Here is a 26539-nt window from a genome sequence, read left to right as displayed (position 1 = left end):
TTTTAGCCCCAGAGATGGCTAAAAACGAGTGCATTTCGCTGCTTAACTTATTATTCTACAAACTCAAAATTAATCAGAATGCCGTGTTTCAACTAGTGGGCCTGCTGTGAACATATTCATGAAAAAAATATGTTTGGGTTGACTTCCGCTTTAAGGTACACAATGTATTGTACAATGTTTAGAAATGTAAAACCAAACAGGCTTCCTAAAGAATAATTTAAGAACAAATTGTGGACCTTGGATTCAATGTTAGGGCCTAGAGTGAGACCTTTATTGGATATATTTAATTTTAATGGAAACCACAATGCACTCAAAAAATACAAGTCCATACACTTGCAAAATCAAGATTAGTGTTTTGAGTATTACATGAGGCACTCAACTGTATATCCTGTCGTACTATAAGTTTATTATCCTTCCCACTCCTTAATTTCCTACCCTTGCAAACTCCCATGCTGTGGAATGCACAGTACGTTATCAGTAAAAGCATGCATCATGGAAACACCTCCCAGATCTGTTAAGCTCAGCTAAACACTCTTCACAATACAAATCCCTCTGCACAGCATGTCATCAGCATTATGCTTAGGCAGGGGGCACAACTGCAGTTGAAAGTAAAAAGTACGCAAGAACCACAAAGCCTACATGATTTTCTACAACTGACATTGTTTATTGAGTATACTCGTTGGATGGACTAATCTTTGCATCTCCTGCATTGAGAATCATCATCATCGTCACCTGGGAACTGTTTTAGGTCAGTTCGTGTGTTGATTCAAACATAGTAAAACTTTGAAACCGTATTCTTTCCGAACATGGCCAACACTTTCCAGTCCCTGCAGTATGCTACATGTTGAATTTACTTAGATTTTGTCAATACTGCTACTTGACATGCAATCTGGTGTATGAGTCAGCGTGTTGGCCAGGCTGGATCTGCTTTGTCGAGGTGGTCGAAGGATGCTTACCGGTAGTTTTCGTCGTAGCTTCAGCTGCATACATGGACGCATGAGCAGGTGGAATAGCAATGAGACTTCCAGTTCGCCACCTGCTCAGGAAATCCCACGTGTGCTCATCACAGGTAAGCTATATACTGTACCTCTTTCTCTCACACATAGCAGTAGGGAAAGAATTGTTACTTTACTGAAATTCTTGTTAGATGCTGTAGGAATGAATGTTTAATTCAAAGACAACAAACATGGGTTCACCAACTTCTAACTTGAGATAGGATATTTGAATTAAAGAAATGCAGTTATGGTTAAAATCATGATGTACAATACCGCACATGCATGTGCTGCTGTGCTGTGTTTACTGCGCTCCTGCATGCAGGATGCTACAGCATTTTCACTCATCATAATAGGCGGAGCGCTAATGACATAAGAATAAAAGTATGCTATCATGTTATGTCCCGGGATTAAACTTGGAATTCGGGAACCTACTAAAAAAATATTTTCCCTATTCAGTAATAGATTCCAGTGTACCAGCAATGATTTTATTTTCATTAAATATGTGTGTGTTTTCATATATGTGTATATATATATATATATATATATATATATATATAGTAACCTCAACTTTGTATATAGGTGGACTTGGGCAGTTGGGTGTGGGGCTTGCCCAAGTGCTCAGGTGAGATATTTCCAAAATTAATTTCCCATGTGCATGAAAAATTGATGAAACGATGCTTTAATTGTTGATCAGGAAACAATATGGAACAAAGAACGTAATCCTGTCAGACATAAAGAAGCCCCTGCCTCATATTTTTAACAGTGGTATGTTCTGCATGACACAATTTCTTCAAATGCTAATAAAATAAAGTTGAATCATAAAATTAATCAATAAGTGAGCTCCCCAACTTGCTCTTTCTCCATCAGGTCCATTTGTATATGCTGATGTGTTGGACTACAAACAGCTGAGAGAACTTATTGTCAATAACCGCATCACTTGGCTTATCCACTACAGTGCTCTGCTGAGTGCTGTTGGGGAAGCCAATGTGGCGTTAGCGCGGAAAATCAACATCACAGGTCTGCTTAAACACACACACAAGCCATATTTGTAGTGCTTTTTATCATACAGGTCTCATTATCTGTCTCATATCAAGGTCTACATAATGTGCTGGACTTGGCTTTGGAGAACTGTCTGCGCATTTTTTTGCCTAGCACTATTGGAGCATTTGGTCCTTCCTCTCCTCGTGACCCGGTGCCTGACATCTGTGTCCAAAGACCACGAACCATCTATGGTGTGTCCAAAGTTCATGGCGAACTAATGGGAGAGGTAAATTCATTTTGATTACACTGTATTCCTTCAAATAGTGGCCACCATTCTAACTAAGTCTGATCAGTCCTTCCATTAATGATAATCAAAATGAATGCATGCCACAACCCAGTGAAACACATCCATTTTACACCTCAGGGAGGAACAACAACAACAGCAACATAAAAACAACGTAGGGCCACTCAGTACCTTAACTATGACTGATTACCACCCTGTGTCACAATCAACCTCTTTACAACAACTAGTTGTCTACAGAGCTGAGCATCTGTAAAGCTGAGATTTTGAGAAAGTGAAACAAAATTTCTGCTAACTTCACAACAATGACCTGATTATATTTACTATAACACATATACAGTGTTATACATCAATCCATTATCCGAACTGCTCATCCTCACAAGGGTCGCGGGCGTGCTGGAGCCAATCCCAGCTGTCTATGGGCAGTAGACGGGGTAAACCCTGAACTGGTTGCCAGCCAATCGCAGGCACATATATTATATGATGTTATGTTATGTTATGTTATGTTATGTTATGTTATGTTATGTTATGTTGTTGTTACATTATATTATATTATATTATATTATATTATATTATATTATATTATATTATATTATATTATATTATATTATATTATATTATATTATATTGTATTATATTATATTATATTATCCATCCATCCATCCATTATCTATACCGCTTATCCTCACAAGGGTTATCTCATCTTGTATCATATCATATCATATCATATCATATCATATCATATTATATTATATTATATTATATTATATTATATTATATTATATTATATTATATTATATTATATTATATTATATTATATTATATTATATTATATTATAATTATATTATATTATATGGGGAAATACCCCCAGAAAATCATTCATTCATCCAAATTCTATAGTTGTTCTCATCAGTCACGGGTGATCTGGAGCCTATCCTTGGTGAATATAGGTGAGAGGCAGTGCACATCCTGGACTGGTCACCAGTCAATCACAGGGAAATTGTAAACAAACAAATAGTCACAACTATGGACAATTTAGTCTTCAATTTACCAAATGTGTTTGACTTTGGAAAGTGGGAGGAAGCCCAGAGAAAACCCACACAAGAACAGGAAGAACGTGTAAACAGGACGGCCAGAGCTGACATTCAAACCACAAACCTCAGAACGAAGGCGGAGTTGCTAACCACTACACATAACATTATTATAAAATTTATTTGGACAAATTATCCCCAAAATGCCTTTCCTCTAATAGACACCAGATATTCTTTGAAGTTGTCATAAATGCTCCCACTACTAGAGTACATGAAGAAATAGATGAGCATATAGTCAGGACTTTGACAAGATTTGTCAATCTAATATTGAGTAAAACTTCTATCCACGTCTTTTAGTACCTTCATCATAAGTATGGCCTGGACTTCCGCTGCTTACGTTACCCGGGCGTGATATCATTCAACGCACCTCCTGGGGGAGGCACAACAGGTAATGCTTCACCATCATCTGAAATTGCCCAATAAACACAGCATAGTCCGGTCGTGATGGATATTATACACTTTTTTGCCACCTTTATTCACAGACTATGCAGTTCAAATCTTCCATGATGCCCTCAGAAAGGGTCACCATGAGTGTTATCTGCGCCCCGACACCCGTCTTCCTATGATGCACATCTCCGACTGCCACCGTGCCACTGTGGAGTTTATGCAGGCCCCCGAGTGTCAGCTGTCCCTCCGTACGTACAACATAGCTGCCATAAGCTTCACTCCAGAGGAGGTGGCCCAGGAAATACGCAAGCATCTCCCTCAACTGAAGGTCACCTACAATCCAGACGCTGTCCGGCAGAAAATTGGTATGACATACGAGCTATCTTATAAACATATGTTATATTAAAGGCTGAAAATGGACACATTGACGCATTTCTACGCTTAATAAAATACATTCTCGTCATGGCTATGTTTTTGTAGCAGACAGCTGGCCGGTGAGTGTTGATGACTCGAACGCCCGGAGAGATTGGGGCTGGGTGCCAGCATTCGGGCTGGAGGACCTGGTTCCAGACATGCTGCGCTCCATTCAGGACAAATGCTCCCCAATCAGCTAGAACATGAAGACTACTTTTTGTTTTCCCCATGTTGGCCTTTGAACTGACAATCCGGATAGTCCTTTTCCCCTTTTGCCCAGAGGACCTCATGTGCATGGTTTCCAAAAACAACGGACCACAGCATACGTTTCCTTTGTGTCAGTCTATCTCAGATGAACTCAAGGGCAGAGAAGTCAGCATTTCTGGGTCTTGTTGATACAGTATATGGCTTTCACCAGAGCTGGGCATTCATTGACTTTTGCTGACGATTGACGAATGACGGGAAAAATGTAAAAATAGACGGAAGCCTCTTTATTTAGTCCGCTATTCATCTGTAGCCCGTCATTAGTCTTTTTTTGGCGGCGAGACTTCGATGGTGAAAGTTTATTTGGAATCGCAGACGGACGCCTGTTTAAAATTAGAGGTAGACCTGGCCTATAGACGGGTACTATTTTTTCCCAAACAGAAAAAAAGGCGAATGACGGACGACGGAACGGTACCCATGCTGCAGACAGATGACGAATAACGGATGCTCAATTTTTAGTCAAATGCCCAGCTCTGGCTTTTGCTTTGCATGCTAGCATTTTAACTTGCATTTGTAGATGAAGTAACGTATTGTGTTCACAATGGTGACAATGGTATTCAGAAATGTTCCTGAGCCCACCTGGCAATTTCCTTTACACAGTGATGTTGGTTTTTAATGCAGTGCAGCCTGGGGGATCAAAAGTCACAGGCATTCAATGTTTTCGATCTTGCAGAGATTTCTCCACATTCTCTGAATCTTTTGAGGCTAATATGAACCATAGATGATAAAATAGATTTCAAAACTCTGTTCTCAAACTGTTGGACTATTTGCTCATGCAGTTTTTCACAAAGTGGTGAACCTTACCCCTTCCTCGCTTGTGCATAACTGAACTGAGCCTTTCGGGGAATGTTCATCTTTTAGAACATTAAAAATCTTTTGTAGGCGGCACGGTGGTCGACTGGTTAGCACGTCCGCCTCACAGTTCAGAGGTCGTGGGTTCGACCCCGGCTCCGGCCTCCCTGTGTGGAGTTTGCATGTTCTCCCCGTGCCTGCGTGGGTTTTCTCCGGGAACTCCGGTTTCCTCCCACATTCCAAAAACATGCATGGTAAGTTGATTGGATACTCTAAATTGCCCCTAGGTGTGATTGTGAGTGCGGATGTTTGTCTCTGTGTGCCCTGCGATTGGCTGGCAACCAATTCAGGGTGTCCCCCGCCTCCTGCCCAAAGACAGCTGGGATAGGCTCCAGCACGCCCCCGCGACCCTTGTGAGGATAAGCGGTACAGATAATGGATGGATGGAAAAATCTTTTGTTACAGTATATTCAGCTGAATATAGCCTGAAAATCATTTGCAAACCATTGTATTCAGTTTTCAGTTACATTTTACACAATGTCCCAACTTTGTTGGAATTGGAGTTTGTATTTATGATCATGATTTATGCCTGATTTGAAATGGTAATACGCAAAACTAACCTGGAGATTTTGCCTTTGCTGATAACTTTAGGTTTAAAATCTCAAGCCGTCAAAATGGGTTGCAAATAAGTAACTGCAATTTCCTGTTTGTGAATGATAACATATGAAGTCAAATGTTGCGTAATTGAAATGTTAATGCAGGAAACAATTTGAGAACTTTGACAAGTGCCGATATATGACACCTTACGTAGCAATACCATAAAATATATGCCTCTCATGGCCGTGAACAGCACCAATACTTGTTAGATCATTCTTTCTTTTGTAAATAATGTTGTCTTTAATCTTTCTGCCAAAAAATCCAATATTTATTTAGAAAGTGTTGGGACTGACAAAAATAATACCTCATCCACCTTAAATGAGTTGCATATTTAGAGTGAGCACCCGGCGTAAAATCAGTGCCAAATGACTCCTGATATGACAAGCCAACAGTGTGGCACAACCAACATTGAAACAAAGAATTGGACATCAAATACTGTATAAATTCCACAGAGATTACCATTTTCCTTTTACCAATTGTGCAGCCATGGCAATAACAGGTGAAATGAAAGCCTTTCTTTCTGTTGATTACTTTGGAAAACATAAAGGCTTTATTCTTTGAAATCCGACTTTTAAAGTAAAAATTTTATTTATGGAGGGTTCATCATCATTACAATTTTTTTGCATGCTACCCATGTGATTTGGTGAACACATTTTTATTTACATCGAATTTCCAACACACTTACATTAAAGTCCATACACACTCTATCTGTGAGTACCATCAACGAAAAAAGGGTCTACAGGGGGCAGAAGTGTAAGTATCACAACTTACAGATCAGAAGACTCTGTGAGCACCACAAGATACAAGCTGCTCATTTGCAAGAAGTATCAGGATCGTTAACAGGCTTCTGCAAAGTTTGCTGATAAACTGATCATTTGAGTCAGGTGTGTTGGAGGAGGGCGACATCAATTACAGGGTGGATAGGGGATCTCGAGGACCGAACTTGGGCACCCCTGGTTTAACTGTTTCTTTTTCGCGTTCGGACTTGGCTTCACTCAAAACACGCTTTTGTGCTCAAATGTCCTCATACGTACTTGTAATGGTGGCAGTAATGTCACATCACATCACAGTCTCTGCCTACAACATGCACAATGCTGGGGTTGGGATTTGCTTCATGATTTTTCTATTGAACAATTTATTGATATTGATATTTATATCAATACGTTATATTGATAACGTGTCTATCGTGAATCGCGATACGTATTGATATCAAATTATTACCGAACCCAAATTATTACCGAACCCTACGACCAAGTATTAGAGAAGAGTACCTACAGTACTGTGTTTGTTAGATTGATGGAAATTTCATGACGCTTCAGAACTTGGAAATAGTGACCTCTGGTGGTGTATACATGTCTGTGTGAATACCCGAACCCTGTCAAAAAAATGATAGATATTTCATATTCCGTTTTTTTTTTAAATAAAAGTTGAACAATGAAAAGCAACAAAAACGTGTCGAAAGGTATCTGTTTGGACCAAGGGATTACAAATTAGCGAGTATTTAATGATTCGAGATACACATATGTGTGCCAAAGTGCATGCGTGTGTTCTCGTTTCTAAGCCAATTACGGACAAAGACACGGCACACGTTTGTTTATGTCATGGCATTAAAGAGGAAAATTTGGGCGAATCGAGGTCTTGTCCTTAGGCAGGCTTCTACAGCTGATGTAATTCATGTTGCCTCCTGCAGGATCGCAATCTTCACGAGGCTGGTGCCACACGTCTTCACTCAGCGGTTTTCTAACATCTATTTTCTTCAACGATGGACGCGGGGTTCTTCCGCGTAAGATGCTGTGAAATGTTGTCACTTTAAAACCGGCTTCTCGATTCTGTTGTGATATATTCCGAGCATTATGTGTTATTTTGGCGTTTACATATTGGGCCGGTCGCTATTGAGTTACGTTGTAGTTTTGGGCACCGACTATCAACTGGTGCGTTGCAACGTTGTAATTTCCTCGATATTCGAGTAAACTCTCCGAACAGGGTTTCGAACAGGGGTTAGCAAACAAAAGCTAAACTTGTAACGTGGTGTGGTATAGGTCTTGACGTGACACTTGAGTGAAAATGACATCTAACTTTGCTAGGCAGTTCATGAAAGCGGCTATCCTTGGCTAATAAAGATGGCGCCCGGGTGGTGCATCGTTTCCGTCTTCATGAGCGCGTTGCTGCAACAGCAATGTCAGAGAATATCCAAGTAGGGCCAATGTTTGCTGCAAGACCAAACCGATTACACATTTGTTACTGTGTCCACGTGAAACACTATGTTGACCGTGATCGAATGCTTTGTCTTCAATTTCCAGAATAAGCGAAATCAGTCGTCGATGTAGCTAATGCTAGCTCATTGATCAATGTCATATGATTAATTCTAATAGTAAATTAATCTGTTCAAGATCACTTCAACCTCCGCCCATCTTCTTACTTGTACTTTGGTTGAGCGAATAATCCCCTTTTCCTTGGATGTTAGGATACTTTTCTTCGAATAGATCACGCCCGATAAGTGACAATTTAGTATATGGGCCTCACGTGGTGTTACCAGAGGTGGGTAGAGTAGCTAAAAATGTACTCTACTAAGAATACGCTTACCTTAAGAATAATGTGACTCAAGCAAAAGCAGTCATTGAATTTGTCGTATTCATAAAAAATAAAAAAAATCAAATTCTGGATAACTTCTGATTATTATTTTTTAAATTAGAGCATGGGCATCAGATTAACAAAAACAAAATTAAGAATGTTCAAATTCAGTTATTGTCCAACATTGATACTTCAACATAATGTTACAGTTACAAATAAATTGATTCTTGTAAAAGTACCAAATTAAGGTACATGGATCCACCAAAATAGACTTAAGTGATCTTTTTACACATAATTGTGCTTGACGTAGCTTATGTTTTTCAACGTCTGCAAAGTACACAGATTGAATGTGAGGCCAGGGGTGTTGCGCCTTGTCTGACTGCGAGTGACAAACCTTTAATTCCTCTGTTGTTTTTGCCCTACAACACATAAGTCACTAAATGTAGCTTCTGTGTTGGGCTGCTGAGACTTTCTGTTGAATGGTGTCAAGAGTAAATGTAGCCCATTACTATTACTACCCATGTCATGTTGTCCTACTTTAAAATGACCAGCTAACATTTGCTTATTTGCTTTTACAGGGCACGAGCGCGGAGCAAGACAACCGGTTTAGCAACAAGCACAAGAAACTGTTAAAGCAGCTGAAATTTGCAGAATGTCTCGACAAGAAGGTATATATGATCTACCTTTTGTTATATCTTAGTTTTGTTGGAGTCATTCATATCTTAACTCTAGAATTGATACTCCAATTAAATAATTACTTGATTTGATATATGAATCAGAGTTAATTGGTCAGGATCCTTTCTTTTTTTTTTTTCATTTTATTTTATTATTATTTTTTTTAAGTGTCGTTGCTAATGTGCGCTGCTTGCACTAGCAACATGACTGTAAACAGAGATAAGCTTAATTTCCAAAAGCATCACCGGTACTGCATATTGAAAGATGAGTGACTATTTAAAAAAGAAAAAAGCAACGCACTAATTTAAAACCCACTTAGAAACAGATGGCGCCAGATGAATAATAATCACATTGTTTTCCCTCTGACTAGAAAGGTGCCCGGTGCAAGGCTATCATGCTGAAAATTTCCAAAGACATGATTCCCATTGTTAAAAGAACTAATTTGTGAACATGTTGGGAAAACTTTAGGTCAGAGTTATGTGCTTCCAAGCCGCAAATATTTTGTCGCCTTACCTCACCAGTACAACTTTACAGTGTTCCTGTATTTCCTTAAAAAGTCTTAAAAGTCATTAAATCCATGCATCTAAAAATAAGACCTTATTTTGCATTGAAATGTTTATCTAATCTTCACTCTCAAAAGTATAAATGCTAACACAAGATTAGCAGGATTTTATAGTAGAATTTTATGATTATATATTATTTCAAATCTCAAAATAAACTTACTTATCAAAATCATTGTCTGAATGACTCACATGGTAAATACACGCATCACGAGCCATCAATGTGATGTGGTTTCAGTCGGGACTCTTCAAGTGAAGTCAACCCAAACACATTTTTTTTCCAGAATATGTTCTATGCAAACCCACTATTTGAGACAAGGCATTCTGATAAATATTTAATTTGTGGCATAAGAGTTAATCCACCCGTTTTTAGCCATCTCTGGGGCAGCCATTATGTCACCTCTTGACTGAAAATGCCATCACAACTGCTCAGGGCTCAGGTAACGACGGCTGACCTGTTTTCTGAAGCTGCGCCATTATTGGTCGTTACCTGAGTCCTGAGCAGTGTTGATGCATATTCAGTCGACAGAAGTGACAAAATGGCCACCCCATGAGATGGCTAAAAAGGGGTGGATTATGCTTTTTACCTCATAATCCACAAACGCACTATTAACCAGAATGTTGTGTTTTTACTAGTGGGCGAGCTGGGAACATATCCTTGAAAAAATGTGTTGGAGTTGATTTCCCTTTATGAGCAGATGCACATCAATTATGCACTCTAGGAACTTTAGACAACACAGTACATTGGGAACTTTGTTAAATTGGTTTTAGATTTAAGTTCAAATTGAATTAAAAAGTCTAACTGTCTTGAATTTAACTTACCATAAGATATAGCAACCCTGCTACATGAACCCTGTACCCTGTACTGTGAAAAACACTTAGGTCCATTTTTTTCAATTTTCTTGTTACGTGAATGGTGTTTTCACGTTACAGACATCGCATTAATGTGAAAATTAAAAAAAAAAATACAAAATTGGACATACATATGTGTTTTTCACAGGACAGCGACGATATGATGGAAAAGGACCAGCAAATTAATGACATTTAAAATGTTAATTATTCACATTGACAGTGTTGTATATTCTGACAAAAGGAAAATCTTTTTACCAAGAGGAAGCACTCAGTTTCACCCTATCTGGGGGAAAAAAAAAAAGGTTTCTGTGGAAGTTGATGCATTGTAATGCCATCCATCCATTTTCTACCGCTTATTCTGGGTTGGGCCGCATGGCAGCAACTTTAGCAGTGCAGCCCAGACTTCGCTCTCCCCAGGTGTTCCCAGGCCAGCCTGGAGATGTAGTCTCTCCGGCGAGTACTGGGTCATCCCTGGGCCCTCCTCCCGTTCGGACGTACCCGGAACACCTTACGGGGGAGGCGTTCAGTAATGATCCTAATCTGATGCCCGAGCCACCTCATCTGACTCCTTATAATGTGGAGGAACAGCGGCTTGACTGACTTGACTTATTCAGACATAAATGTTTTCTAAATGTGACGAATACTAATAAGCATTTTCGTCCAAAAGACTAAGACTAAATCTAAAATGCCTGCCAAAAACAACACTGGTTAGAACACACCATCTAGTCCCCTTTTTTAAAAAGGGGGGCCACCACCCCATTTTACCAATCAAAAGGCATTGTCCCCGATGTCCATGCGATCTTGTAGTAAAGCAAGACATCCCCAAAAAATCCAGAGCCTATAGGAACTCGCTCATCCAACACAATGTCCTTGCCACAGATGAGCTTTTTAACCATCTCAATGACTTTAACCCCAGAGATGGGAGAGCCCACCTCAAAGTATGCAGACTCTGCTTCTTCAAAGGGAAAGGAGGCCTTCGATGTATTCTCCCACAGACTGTCTGGAAGTCGTTTCCAATGGCCTTACCAAACTCCTCCCATGCCCAAGGTTTTGCCTTGTTGACCCCTGAATCTGCATTCTGCTTGGCCAGCCTGTACCTATCAGAGTCCCACACGGCAAAAGACCCAATAGTACTCCTTAAGTTTGACAAAATTCCTTACAGCTGGTGTCCATCAACAAGCTCAAGGATTGCCACCTTGATAGGCACCTTACAATCTTGGTCAGCTACCTACACAATGGAGGTGCGGAACATGGTTCACTCGGGCTCAATGTGAACCAATGTGTTCCTTTCCTGGGACATGAGTGAAGTTCTGCTGGAGGTGGGAGTTGACTCTTTCTGACCGAGGATTCTGCCAGATGTTCTCCGCAGACCCTCACAATACCTGCTCAGCGCCTCTCAACGTGAGCAACTCCAGACCGGAAGAGAATCCAACCCCTTTAGGGTGGAGGGTGCGAGCCCGACTGTATTTAGTTGGAACTTCTCTGCTTCACACACAAACTCAGGCTCCTTCGCTGCCAGAGAGGTGACATTCCACGTCTCTCGAATCAGCGTCTGTAGTCGTTGATCGTAACGTCAAGTTACCTACCTTTGGCCACGACCAAACTCACATTGCACCCGGCCGACCCCTTTGGCCCCTGACAAAGGTGGTGAACACAAGGGAAGGAGGACTGACGTTGGCTTTTTGGGCTGTGCCTGGTCGGGCCCCCAGGTTGCAGGCCCGCCACTATGCGCTCGTCGAGCCCCACCTCCAGGCCAGGTTCCACAGGGGCTGGTGACTCGCGTCCGAGCAAGGGAAAATGTTTTCCATTCACATCACTCGTAATAAGGTGCCAGTGAGCCGTGTTTTCTGGTCCCTCACCTAGGACCTGTTTGCCATGGGTGATTCTGCCATGGGCATAAAGCCCAAGACAACTTGGCGCCTAGGGGACACACAAACCATTTCACTATGATAAGGTGATGGCTCACAGAGGGGGCAAGGTAATGCCTTGGAAAAATAATGCTCGGGTAAAAAAAAAAAAGTTTCAAAGCTTGCTTGATAACAGGAGAAGTAAAGCAAATTCCAGAAGGAGAAGAGGAAAAAAAAAAGCAAAACTTTTGAATTATGTCTTTGTCGTTTGCTTCTGCTTATCTTAGGTGGATATGACGAAAGTAAACCTCGAAGTCATAAAGCCATGGATTACTCAACGGGTGACAGAGATTTTGGGGTTCGAGGATGATGTCGTCATAGAGTTCATATTTAACCAGCTTGATGATAAGGTAATGCTTTTCATTTTGGTTCCTTGTTTGTGTTTACGAAACTGTATATGTGAGGGAAGTGCTTTCTCATTAAAGAAGGGAAATTGTCAAATTGTGCTCATCATAGAATAAATGAGTGGTTGAATTATCAATTGGTGTAATTATAACAATGTTTTTCTGTTATGTAACAAAGTGACTTTATTCAGCATACTTCTAATTATGATGTGATTTATGATTTAAAAGGCCTGAACCAATATGGATGTTATACCTTGCATCAGAAGTATAGCACCAACACCTAATTAGCTCTCTCCTGAGCCCAAAGTCACTGAGCCCAACTCTCCCTTCATGATGCAGTGTGTGTTTTGAGGTGAGTTATATATAGGGATCATTAATATTATGCCAGTGATAGACACACCTGAAAAATGCCATAATAATATCCTCCCTTTGGATTATTCAGATCATTATAATGTCCAGATCCCTTAAAATGCAGTTGAAGTTGTAGGTATAAAGGGGGCAGTTGCTCGTCTTGAGGGAAGTGTAATAGATAACTAACTTCTAAGAGTAACATAACTTAATATATCTTCAAGGTAGAATGATTCCAACCGACTTCCAATTGAGTATCATGTATTTTGTCCTGGTTGTGATACAGATGGGTGTGTCTCTGATCACATCATGTACTGTATACCCAACCCAATAGGTATTGTATGTGTATCTTATTATTTATGCACTTCAGACAGAGGAATTTGAAACATGAATCATCAGACTTAATCCACCTGCTTATTATTCATTTGATATTCTTTATTTAGAGATGATGGTTTTTAGTTTGGAATTAGTCACTCGGAATAATGTAATGCACACTTAAGTGATACATTGTGCATGTTACTCATCCTACGTTTCAAATTATGTTCCATTTTCAAATTGTAGATAAAGAATCTTAGCAATTTTTTTTGTCACACTGTCTGCCTATTAGAGGAGAGAAGCTGCATTAACATTGATATGCCTTCATTTTGGTTAAGGTCTGTTGCCAGTCTTCTACTTGGCTATATTTTCATTAAGTTACAATTAACCATATGTTCATGTTTACATATGCTAGCGCTGGCTAGATTTGCTAAACTAAATGGTACTACAAATAGACCATGGTAAGAGAGATTATTGAATTGATATTGTTGAATAACACCTTTTTGTGTTGCTCTGTACTCATTATTGCTTGTTCGTCTCTTGCAATTTAGATAAATGATATAACATTAAGCTCAAGGTGGTTGATTCTCAAGCAGTAGTGAGGCGGAAGCAAGCCAAGGGAGCTCCATGCCCACTGATCCCACGGGACTCACTGAAGACACCGGAACTGTACTTAAAAGTGTTGGGTTTTAATGCACTCTGTATTGTGGCTGTTTGTTAAAATTCTGAAGCTGTAGACTGTGGGGAGACTATACAAGGGACTATGGGATGGGAAGGGACACATCATTTTAATGATATCACTTAAATCTCAAAACCACACGATAAGATCACTTCTTTAGTATAAACACTGTCTATACGTGTATATAGAGGAGAAAGAATATAATAGCAATATTGCATGCAAGTTTTGATCAGCTAGATCTCTCCCCCCTCAGCGAACCCATTCTCAGTTTTGAATTGGAGTTCAAATAAAACTAATTTCTGTTTTTTTTTTTTTTCTAAATTTAAGTCTGAATAGTTTGTTTTACAGTTACCAACAATCACAGGTATATTTTTGAGAATTTAAAGGTAGGCACTCCCATTTGAGAGATCCTACCTCTTAATTATATGTGTTTGTTCCATTATTTCAATAGCATTATGTTTCTGTTTCTGTTTCTCTTTCCCCTGCTTCGTGTGATTGCAGCACCCGGATAGCAAGATGATGCAGATTAACTTGACCGGTTTCCTGAATGGGAAAAATGCCAGAGAGTTCATGAGAGACCTCTGGCCCCTGCTGCTGAGTGCCCAGGAGAACATTGCTGGCATCCCAACTGCATTTTTGGAGCAGAAGAAAGAAGAAATTAAGCAGAGACAGGTGAAATTCTCCCTAAACATTTAAAAGCAAAAAGAACTTTGTTAGCCAACAAGCTGATGATATTTTTTTTGGTCACAAACAAATATGACAAATGTCTCGATGGCATTTTGTGAAATACAATATAGTCTGATGATTATATATGTTGTGTATGTTCCCTCAAAATTGCACTTATTAACCATGCGTTTTTGATAAAAACTTAAGATGCTCAATTGTGAGAGGTGCCAATAATTTTGTCTCCTCATACAGCTTGAACAGGAGAAGCTTGCTTCTCTGAAGAAGTTGGAGGAGGACAAAAAGGATTCAAGAGAGAGGGCTCAGTCAAAGAGCCCGAGAAGGTAATACAGTTCCTCTTCTATAAGGCATCTGAATGTAGCGTAGTTTTGGGTTTGATTCAACTCATTGTTAATCTTTCCTATATCCAGACGCAAGACGAGGTCCCCATCGCCACGACGCAGGTCTCCATTGAGGCGGGAAAGGAAGCGTAGCCCCTCACGCTCCCCAAGACGTAAAGCTACTCTACCTGGTGGGACCTCCTCCTCCACCTCACCTCCACCACCCTTGATGCAGATTTCCACAAAACCCATTGAGCAGCCAATGGAGCCTGACACATCAGGAAGAGCCATACCAGAGCCAGTCATCCAAGAAGCGTCTTCCACCAGGTATGTGTTGAAACTTTGCTTGCCATAGTGGATAGATGTGAAGTTCTAACATTTTGTGACAGTATCTCCTCTGCATCATTTATATTTGAACTATAAGTAAGACACAATATGCATACACTATATTTCAGTAGTAAACAAATGACCAAAATAAAACATTGCCTCTTTCCTCTAGTGAAACTGTTGTGGAGTTGGCAAAAGCAGACTCTGTGACTGAAGACAAGGTGCTTCCACCTGAGAAAAATAAGAATGAGGAAAGGCCCAAGTCCAGGGAAAGGGAGAAGGACAGTAGGAAGGAAAGACCTCAGCGCCGTTCCCGTTCTCATTCCCGCCACCGCAAACGGCGTTCTCGTTCAAGGTTATTTTCTGTTATGTAATGTTAGGTTGAATTGCCTTTCAAAAACCTTTCATAGTTAACCCTAATTATCCTCTAACCTCTTTCAGATCTTACTCTCCACGTAGAAGACCGAGTCCCAGAAGGAGAATGTCTCCACGTCGAAGAAGCCCACCCAGACGTCCTCCCAGCTCCAGAAACAGACACAGGCGTTCTCCTGTCCGCAGGTTAGTCATTGCTAACACCTTCTATTGTTGTGAAATGAAATATCCAAAATTCTCTGCTTAATTATTTTATATCCATGTGTTGTCACTAGTGGGTCTAATTATGTAGTATATGTCCCACAGGAGACGATCTCGCTCTGCTTCATCCTCTGGCAGCAGTTCCTCTCGCTCACACTCACCTAAAAAAGTCATGAAAAGAATATCCAACACGCCACCACGAAAACCGCCCCACTTTCCTGATGCCTCCAGTAGCCCTCCCAGAAAAGACAGGCGATCACCATCTCCACGGGTCAGAAGGGGCAGAGGGTCAGCATCTCCTGCCAGATCATCAGGTAAGGGAACAACTTCAAAATAAAAGCATTCCTGAGAGGTGCGATGGATTATCTCGGCAAAGCAGAGGTGATCACAATCGCCGATTTAGACTGGTTTGTCAACAATATTTGAAAGAAATGGTGATATTGTGTATGTGGAAAAATTTTTAGACCTTTTGGTTCATCTCAGAAAAAAATATCTGAAAAATACGGTACATAGAAAAAACATGCATCAATTTAAAAGGCATTGATCATCCAAGCATATGATTATTGTAGGGGGAAAAAGTCACTTGACAGTTTGAATGTACCTTTAGTTAAAGGTGAAAGTCAGTTCACGCTATTGAAAAATGTTTCCTGAAATATGCTACTTGCTCATGGTGACTGATGGGACATTTATCTATGTTTCAGAGGAGGATAAAAACGAGAAAGGCGCAACTGCGGATTCTGTGCAGCAGAGACGACAATATCGTAGACAGAATCAGGAGTCATCTTCAGGTACGATGAATTTCAGTCAGCCAGCCCTACTTTGCCATAACGCATCTTTTTGGTTTCAGATTCAGGATCCTCCTCCTCAGATGAGGAAGCAGCCAAGAGACCAAAGGGAGGACCAAGTGCCAGGAATGGTGAGGTTAAGAGGAGGCGTAGCCACACTCCTTCCCCGAGGAGGCGACAGAGAGAGGCCTCTCCTAGGCAAGAAACATTATAAATATATACATTCTGTTTTTCTTCACTAAGGAAAGTTAATTTGACTCTTATTGGTTGTTGACTTTTAGGAAAAGACGTTCACCATCTCCTGGTCAACGCAGACGCCGTTCCCTTACCCCCGTAAGGCGTCGCAGGTCCCCTTCACCAAGACGAAGGTATTGGCATATTCATGATACATAGAAGGGATGGAACAGTTTGAAAAACGTTTTAACGGTTCTGTTTGAATGTTTTGGTTGGTTATTACGTGCATTTGCATCTGTTCTTGAATTTTGGGCGATTTTGTTGCAGCTTTTTGATATCTTTTGGTCAACTTCATTTTGTCAGAGAGGTTCGATTTAGGTGATTTATTGATTCAACTGGTCTGGAGGAAATTAGGCTTGGTTGTGGTCAGTGAACATAAGCTTAGTCACAGTAAATGCATGAGTTAACAAGGGGGGGAGTACTTTTTTTTTTTTTTTTTACACAGGGTCAGGTAGCTTTGAAGCTAGGTTCTCTTTGTCTGATCTTTACGTTTTGTTCGATCATCTTAAACATATACGTGAGGAAACGATGCAAAAAAAACCCCAAATTTTAGAAGGGGGCAAATACTTTTTCATTGTGTTGTATGTTAGACTACGCACTTAAATGGCAGCATCTTACCAGAGCTCCTTTGTGACGCGATAACTTGTTTTTTTATCAAGATGCTACTTTAATCAGTGTTAAAACAAATGATGAATAACAGTTCAATGCTATATCTCCACAATTATGTCCAAAATACTTTTCAGTCTTAACACATTTTCCGCAATTGTCTTTAAACATAATGTATTCAGATAAAAATCACTGACATGAATTTACAGGGTCTTAAAACAATTACAAAATAATTAGTGTTACCTGTAATTCTCTGTCCCTGTACAATTGACACCAAGTCTCTATTCCAAATGTGTTTGGTGCTTTGCAGGTCTCCTTCCCCACCTCCCCGCAGACTGTCTCCATCCAACAGACGTTATTCCCCTCCCATCCAGCGTCGCTACAGCCCCGTACCTCCTCAGAAGAGGAAATTGTCAATTTCTCCTACTAGACGTGGTTCACCAGGGCACAAACGCCGTCCTTCTAGATCCCCAAAACGCCGAAGTTCTCCCACCCAGCGGAGGCGCACACCTCCCTCATCTACATCCCCGCCCAGACACAGAAGAAGCCCTAAGTCCTCCTCCGTCCGGCTAGGTCGAGATGCACGATCCCCTGCTGTAGCAGCAAATCGGCGCTCTCAGTCCCCTGCTAATCGCAGTCGCATTAACAGAGATTCCCACAGTCCCGCGAGACATTTTGAATCCTCCAACCAGCGGAGACACTCTCCACCACACAGTGAAAAACCTATCCGAAGAGTCTCCCGTACCCCCGAACCCCGCAACAACCAGAGGTAAGTAGGACACTGCTTGCACCTTTTTTTTGGTTCGGATCATGATTGGCTCAGGCAGTATGTATAGACCTTGACAAAATTGTTGGTACCCCTTTGTTCATGAGAGGAAAACTCCCAATGGTCATTGAAATAACATGGTCCTGCCAAAAGTAATACTGGTAATAACAGTGTACGCCAAATTGACCAATGAAAATCAGACCTTGCCTTTGAGTTGTGGTTCAGTAGAATCATTAAAAACCAACTACTGAAACAGGTCTGGACAACACGATATATCTAGACAAAATTTAAAATGACTTGACCATAGGTATTATAAACTAAAGGTTTATCCCAAGTAGCATCATGGGTGTCTTCAAACTTGTAATCAGTAGGGTTGGGCACCGAGAACTGGGAATCGCGTGGAACCGGCACCATCATTCCGGTTCTCCCGGAACCGTTCAGATTTTAGAACGTCAGTGCTAAGTTTCGATTCCTAGTTAGCCGCGCAGAAGAAGCACAAGAAGTAAGACCAAAAAAAAAAAAAAAAAGTGTGCTCACGTCTCGTACAGCCTCTCCTCCCGCCAAAGCTGCGTAGCAATAGCACGGTAGCTTGCCCCCACTCGAGCTGCCGTGCTCCTCTTGGACATTCTTTCCACTCGCTTCATGCCGGCCGGCAAGCGCGGCGGCGACTCTGAGCGTGCGCCGGGCCCCATGGATCTCCACAGCTGCGGTGGCCGCAGTCGCCCTTCGTGGCGTTGCTGATCCTGCCCGGCTGTCTCATTCGGCCGACGCCTAGCCATAGAACTGACACGATGTGGCTCATGACCCAAACTCAAAATCGGCTAAGTACGTCTAACAAGTTCAACACAAAAATGCACATATCCAGCTAATATTTAGGTTATAGCATAGACAGCTGCAACATATACTGTACATATACACATACAGCATATGGTTACATAGACTGCTTGGATTAGATCCTTGCTTGACGCAGCATTGTTTGTCATATATATTTTCTTTCTGAATACAGGTTGGACAAACAATTAGTGTTCAGTAGCATGCTGTCAGTAACAGCTGCATTATTGTATTGTCTTGAACTTCTAAAAAAATAATTTTGTGAATAATTATACTAAATAATACCAAAAAAATGGTATTAAAAATATATACTGGTTAAAACAGCCCTTTGAATAATGCATGGTAAAGTTCACAAACAGTAAAAAGTTCATGAAATTAAAAAACAGGTTCGTGTGATTTGTCCAAAATTAACTGCCCTTTTTTTTTTTTTTTTTTTTTTAAGAATCGGAATCGAATCAAAGAACCGGAATCGTCCAAATTCAAACGATACCCAACCCTAGTAATCAGTAGTTTACCTAATTTCTGGACGACAAATAGTCACTGTGCTGAACCACACTGAACATTGACACAGAAAGAGAGTTTCAACGTGAGTCAAGTCCAAAATTGTCTTTGCAATATGTTAAATGTGCTTCCACTAGTCTAAACAAATATTGTTGCCTTTGTGAAAGAATTGATGAGAGTAATCCAACCATTTTTTTTCCATTTTGCGGCTGCCATTTTGTCTTTTACTGCCACCTGCTGTTCACTGAACTTGACATCAAAGTGCCCAACAGGCTTTGCTTGTGGACATCATGGCTCACCTGTGTTCTGGGTTTCGTCATGTGACTTTTGCAAGGTGAGCCCAAGGGCAACCTTGACGTCGGTTTCAGTTGACAGCAGGTGATATAGTACAGGACAAAATGGCAGTCCTCTGAGATACACCATATTAATGAGAATGCCTTGTTTTAGACTAGTGGGCCCACATAAAACATATTGCAAGATTTTTTTTACTTGACTTTTTATTTTACGTGCTCCACGTATTTTGTTTGCCCATGACAGAAAAAAATACAAGGGTAAACAAACATAATTATAGTCGTCAATTCTTCCCCTCATTACCCTAACGCAACATAGTAAAATACGAGTGTGAACCGTGAAGACCATGTTTAATTATGCTCAACAGTAGCTTGATTAATTTGTGCATGTAAACGTTGTCAATGTCATTCATTTTACAGACTTTCTGTCAGCCCTCAGCCTTTGAGAAGAGTTTCCTCCAGGTCTCGATCGCTTTCTCCTCAACCAGCTGCAGTGAAACACCCAGCCCCCGCATCTGCCTCACCCTCACCATCTCGATCTGCTAGTGCGTCCCCCCCACTAGCCAAAAAGGCAAGCAGTGGCTCTGGTAGCCGATCACCTAGCAAGGTATTCTAACTAATGTTTTCACATAATAACAATATTGTTTTCAAAAGGTAATTGTAGGGCTTCACGATATTGGAAAACTATGCGATACAGGTGTTGAATATTGTAATATTTAATATGTACCATAAAGGGACAATGTAGAATGTTTTGATTTTTCAATGATCATTCATTTTAACCCATTAAAGCGGAAGTCAACCCAAACGTTTTTTTTCAAGAATATGTTCCCAGCAGGCCCACTAGTTGAAACAGGGCATTGTGATTAATTTTGCGTTTGTGGAATATAGGTTAAGCATCAAAATGCACTCGTTTTTAGCCATCTCTGGGGGCGGCCATTTTGTCATGTCGACTAAAAATGACATCACAACTGCTCACAACGACCAATCACAGCTGACCTGTTTTCTGAATCTGAGAAATCTGAGCGCTGTTGTGATGTCATTTTCAGTGGACAGAAGACAAAATGGCCACCCCCAGAGATGGCTAAAAACGAGTGGATTAACACTTATTAATTCCCAAGACGACCTTAGATTTTGGGGAGCTGTTGAACCAGGCGCTTTAGGCCTTAATGGGTTAAAAAACACAATTCATTTTCAACAAACTAACAACTATTCATGCAAAAAATACGCTCGATCACATCAACGTAATTATTTTAATATAAGTAATCTCTTAATTATATTACATAGAGCGTGCCACGCCTACAGGAGGCTGCCATGTTTCGCTGCCATGTTTCGCTGCCATCTTTGTGCTACTCGGAGACAAACTTGGCGAACGTAGTTCCTAAGCATCATAGTAGTTGCTAAGCATCATAACTACTGCATATTTAACAAATACAAGGCACTTAACTTCATGAGGGAATACTAGAAGTTGTTTGCAATTTTTTCTTGAACCTCTGCTGAAGAAATTGTTGGTAGACTTGTGGTCTCTCGGAGGCATCGTAGAAAACGCACGCGCTTCCATTTTACGTCGTTGCATTCTATTAGTTGACCACTAGATGGCAATGAATTCTACACATTGTTCTGTAAGAAAAAACATTTTTATCGAATGAAAAATGTTATTCCTGCGGCAAAATAAGCGGCTCACTGCATTCTTAGCTAATTAATTGTAATAACTTAAAAAAAAAATTATATAGGGTTTTTTTTTTTTCAAGTTTGTGTTAGTAATACCACAATCGATACTGTTCAACTCTTGGCTGGCAATGTACATTTAAGGTTGCAAGTCATTGATTAAAGTCAGATAAAAGCATAATTCCATATCAAACTTATAGCACGTCTTTGATATTGCACATGCTAATATTGCGATGACTATTTTTGCGATATATTGTGCAGCCCTTGTAATTGCTATTGCCGAATTCAGTGTCAGAGCTAGACGGAGGTTGATTAAGTCTGTGCTCTTCTCAAATTGACCAACTCACATTTTCAGTTGTTTGTTGTCATAATCTTTATAGGCCCTTCTAATTGGATTGTAATGTTTTGGATTGCAGAATTCAGATGTTGATGGCAGTGCCAAGAAAAAGAAGAAGAAGAAGGAAAAGAAGCATAAGAAGGACAAGAAACACAAGAAGCACAAGAAGCACAAGAAGGAGAAGAGTGGCAACGCCGGGAGTGGAGCGACCCAGCAGAACCAGGGTGGGGATGAAGATGGTGAATCAAGAAAGGTTATGTCTGTTTGTCATCTTTAGCAACGGAGGTTTTCTGATGCCTTTTCAGTAAATGGCATAGAACGTCGAAGTAGGCGATGTATTGTTGTTTGACTGACATGAGCTTCTCTCCCTGGTTTAGTAAAAATAACCACTAGCTGTTCTTTTTCAGGAATCAGAGAGTGAAGTAGACGACACGTTGGATGACCTTGAGAAACACCTGAGAGAAAAGGCCCTACGCTCAATGAGGAAGGCCCAGGTGTCTCCATCACAGATGTCCTAAATCTCAAGGGGCCCCCCTCCGCCTCCCCCCCCCCGTTTTCACGTTAATCTTGATGTTTGTGATAAACTGATTCAATTTAGAATGTACAAACTGTTAATGTTGCATTTTTTTTTCTTTTTACAGATTTGGTACATTTTGAGTCATTGCTTTTGAGTGTGATTTGTCAGCCTACCAGCTAAACTGTAAAAAGCTTGTGTTGTCCATAACTACTAAATTGATTAGCATGGGAATATGTAAATTGAGGGTTGATTTAAGACTTTTTTTTCCTCCTTCCCACAACCAAAATTAGACTCCTTTTAAGAAGTGATTGCATGTGCAGTGACTGTTTCTGGTGTGCATGAACCACCGGCTATGGCATATAGAGGAAAACCTGCACATAGTTATTATACATGGTTGTGTTAACCTTCAAAGTTGGAGCAGTGTCACTGCTGTGTTCAAATGTTTAGTCCTCATAGCAGTGCAGTTTGTTTTTGTGACTTGTTCAAAGAGGATACTTTAATTTATCCAACTTGATTTTTTTTTTTTTTTTTTTTTTTTGGGGACATCCTTGCACCAAACTAATCCGTGTGGGACTGCTTTGTTTTGTATTTAGTAGCCCTTATTTGTCTTGTCAACCTTTCAGAATTAAAATCTTTTTATAGAATCTCTTTTCCTCAATGTTGCAAATGAAATCTGTCAATTGCCATTTTGAGAGGGATATAGTAAAACAAATTAGGTAATTATCAAATTGATGAATGTAAAAATAAATTGTGTAATGTAACACTGACATCCCAAAATTGCTTTAAAAAGATTTAAATCCAAACCTAGGATTATTACTAAACTACATCCAGGCAAAAACGTTTTGTCCACATAAGTAATGTGGTGCACTCGAACCCAGTGTGGAACAAATTACTCCCTCTGAATTTTGAATAAAATGTCTTAAATGATATTAGATCTATTGGAAGGTGTGTTTTTTGGCACAATACATTACATTTAAAAGAATTTTAAAATCAGGATTCCCTTATATCCTGTACTTTTTAAAGTGAAATGAACCTGGAAATGCTTTTCGTAAAATATTTTGATTGTTTACAATTTACAAATTTTAAGGGAAAAGATGAACGTCAGACGTGAATAATTTTGATGCTTTTTTTGTAAAGCATCGGGGCACATAAGAAATATCTGGATTTACAGCCTTTGCAAAGCTCTTTTTGAAATGACTCTTGGATCTAAGAAGTTTAACTGTGAGGCAAATGATCAAACAACACTAAGGGCTGGATGATTTGGGACGAGGTAAAATAGATGAATTGGAATTAATGGTTTTCTTGAGTACTTCACATTTGTAGCCTTACTTTTTTTATGCCTAAATCAACTGGAAATCCATCTTTTGTAGTTAAAAATTATTGTAAAAATGTCTGGACCAGTGATTCCCAATTGCTCTGCTCAACACTGATTTCCCACTAAACAGATTGAGACGAGATTATTTCAATATACAGTATTATATATATATATATATATATATATATATATATATATATATATATATATATATATATATATATTGCCGTGAGATTTTTCCAATGTAAAATATGAACCCTGGCTCATTAACACATGACAACGTCCACATCAGGACATCCGGGGAGAACCCACCACTGTCACGGGGCATGTTTACTCCACCTCTCATTCCCTTCCAGTCCAAATCCTCCCACATTTTCGTATTTTACCGCTGTCGGTGACATCACGTTTTGCAAAAATAAAATCCAGTTACTGTACGGCTACTCGTCTTTTTTGCTTAACGAGCAAGCATTGCACTGCAGTGACGTCACTTCAGCCCCTCTTTCAAGTCGTACGGCGACGTTGGTCCGTGAACGCGTGGCAAGACTCGTCGTGTGGGCTTCTGTACCTCCAGCACCCGCGGCGAGCTCTTTCTGGCCAGACAAAGCGCAGCGTGGACCTCAGTGCGGGGAAGGGGTGGAGAAGAGGACCCATTTAAGTTGGGCGTGGTAGGCGAGAGGAAAAGTCGTCTTTCCTTCCATCTGAAGTTAAAAGAAAGTAGCGGTCGCCATGTCACTGTCGGTACCACAAAACGGGGTAAAGGCGGACAACGAGCCTGTTATCGAGCTGTTTGTCAAGGTAAGAATTGCGTGGCAAAAGTTATGTTTTGAGGACGCTGCTGTCTTATAAAACCATGAAAGCCTTGCGAACTGTTAATGTGTTCCCCTAGACCTAGACGAATGCAGTGTTAGCTATTGCCATGTGCTGGGCTAAGACCATTTGGGGTAGCGTTAACATGGCCCTTCCGCGCTTTAGTTCATTGGCTATTGTCTGCTTAGTGGAGCCTTCCAGCAATTGGAGCTCCACAATCGTATATACACAACCTCAGCAGACACACAGGGCGGATGCACTTCTCCCCGTTACCTTGTTGAAAACACGTCCTGTTTATTTTGTGTTCTGTTTGTTTTGTGTTAGTTATTCCCTGTCTTGTTTTTTTGATGTACAGTAAATTCATTGGGTTGAAGTCAATGACATGGTTGTGTTTAATAACCATACGTGGAATTGTATGGGCTCTACTATGACTAGGTAATCAGGCTATCAAACCGGATTCCGAATGTCAATTTTAGATCCGCTTGGCATTGTTGGTAGGAGATGCAATTTATTAATACTGTTGGATAGATGTATACACAATTCACATGGCCGACCTATTACTTGCATTGTTGGTGGCGTTTGTACATCACTTAAGGGCGGTAATTCCATTTCATGATCCTTCTCATCTTCTCTGAAATCTGGACTTTTGATTTTTGCTGCTGTGTTGAAAGGGACTACATGGCTCCAGTTTGGGCTTTCTTTTGCAGGGCGGGAAAAGGGGAGAAAGGGGGGTGGGGAAGAGCCTTTGGTACACCAAATGCTGGGAGTGCTTTGTGGGGGATAATGTGTATTGCATTCAATGAGTGGTAGTGCACTCAGTGTGCATGTTTCTGAACAAAAACGAAAGGAAATAAAAGTATGTATTCATTTTATTGTTAGTTAAAAAGACAACTTGTAACACTTTTTAACACACTTGCTTCATCTGACTACATGTCTCAGTCAGGTGTGAACAACATTTGGCTTCACGTCTAATGTGGTTCAGTCATAATTTAGGCTGGTCTCTGTTGGTCTTCCATTTTGGATTGGGTTCAAAGAGGAAAAGCCTCTCCAACTGCTACTGGTGTAAAGTGCAGCTTTTGTTGTGATGAGTTTGTAGTTGTCCCTTGCAGGGGCTAGAACATTTCTCACATATACTACATGCAGTCAATAACCCTTTCAAAACTGGAATGTTACCAATATTCCGGTTGCGCAAAGGCCATTTAAACACCCGCAAACCACAAAGCTGTTCATATTCCCTTTTTTTAAAAACCTGACTCAGAACCCCCTGGGTTACTTCTTTTCCATTCTGAATATTTGGTCATATAAATGCATATTGGGATTGACAGGAACATTCATTCGTGTTCTGCGCATGCTCTATTCTGAAGGATTCTTGGTCTTTTGAGTACAGGAATTATTTGTATGCCGTGTCTGGCGCACAACCCACTGGAAATACAAAAGCAGAGGTAAACACTGTATGACCACACAGCACCACTGTTTGGGAGCCAGGAGGAAACAGACTACTTTATTAGTATGGTGAAAGACATGAATGTAATGTGTTTTATTGAAGGTAGAAAGTAAAAGGCGGAAATGCCATATATTTGTGTCATGACCTTGTCTGTGAGTCGTGGTTTAGATGGGGAGTATTCCAATTGATCACAATTACCATGTATACAGGAGAAACTGTCTGCTCGCGCATGTAAACGGGTTATTCCTAATGTTTCAGAAACCACAATTTTGACTGTATTGACGGCATGTAAACATAGTCACAGGGTGCTTGTGGATAATGTCATTCGGCCAGGTCATTTCTTTCACAGGGCATTGAATCTCACACAGTCTACAGGAGAGATAACGTCATCCGCAGGCCTGGG

The 26539-nt window shown here is 40.4% G+C and overlaps 3 protein-coding genes across 5 annotated transcripts in view; all 3 read left to right on the top strand.

Annotated features, from left to right (window-relative positions):
* The first annotated feature begins 948 nt into the window (after positions 1-948).
* On the top strand, positions 949-7221 carry tdh2 (L-threonine dehydrogenase 2). Its single transcript, XM_086050035.1, has 8 exons — positions 949-958; positions 1045-1069; positions 1690-1760; positions 1863-2012; positions 2090-2262; positions 3667-3757; positions 3852-4121; positions 4237-7221. The coding sequence occupies exons 1-8, from the start codon at positions 949-951 to the stop codon at positions 4368-4370; spliced, it is 924 nt and encodes a 307-aa protein (XP_085906161.1). The 3' UTR covers positions 4371-7221.
* Positions 7222-7499: 278 nt separating this feature from the next.
* On the top strand, positions 7500-23214 carry srrm1 (serine/arginine repetitive matrix 1). Of its 3 annotated transcripts, none has more exons than XM_086049703.1 (16): positions 7500-7666; positions 9033-9122; positions 12676-12798; positions 14636-14806; positions 15053-15141; positions 15229-15465; positions 15638-15820; positions 15907-16023; positions 16144-16352; positions 16740-16826; positions 16886-17021; positions 17105-17191; positions 17974-18432; positions 20472-20658; positions 22133-22306; positions 22461-23214. In XM_086049703.1, the coding sequence occupies exons 1-16, from the start codon at positions 7646-7648 to the stop codon at positions 22569-22571; spliced, it is 2481 nt and encodes an 826-aa protein (XP_085905829.1). In that variant the 5' UTR covers positions 7500-7645; the 3' UTR covers positions 22572-23214. The 3 variants fall into 3 exon arrangements, with proteins under 3 accessions (XP_085905829.1, XP_085905831.1, XP_085905830.1); XM_086049705.1 differs by lacking the exon at positions 7500-7666 and adding an exon at positions 13021-13144 and having other exon boundaries at positions 9106-9122; XM_086049704.1 differs by lacking the exon at positions 7500-7666 and having other exon boundaries at positions 9106-9122; positions 13021-14806.
* Positions 23215-24257: 1043 nt separating this feature from the next.
* clic4 (CLIC family member 4) overlaps positions 24258-26539 on the top strand; it is a 28343-nt gene continuing 26061 nt past the window's right edge. Inside the window, exon 1 of the mRNA XM_086050145.1 lies at positions 24258-24680. Coding sequence (XP_085906271.1) covers positions 24612-24680 — 69 coding nt within the window. The 5' untranslated portion in view covers positions 24258-24611. The remainder of the gene's footprint in view (positions 24681-26539) is intronic.

Source organism: Filicampus tigris, chromosome 13, assembly GCF_054856515.1.
Source record: "Filicampus tigris isolate MCC_2025a chromosome 13, RoL_Ftig_1.0, whole genome shotgun sequence".
NCBI classification, from domain to species: domain Eukaryota; kingdom Metazoa; phylum Chordata; class Actinopteri; order Syngnathiformes; family Syngnathidae; genus Filicampus; species Filicampus tigris.
Note: the sequence above shows the minus strand (reverse complement) of the source record. Positions and strands in the feature narration are given on the sequence as shown.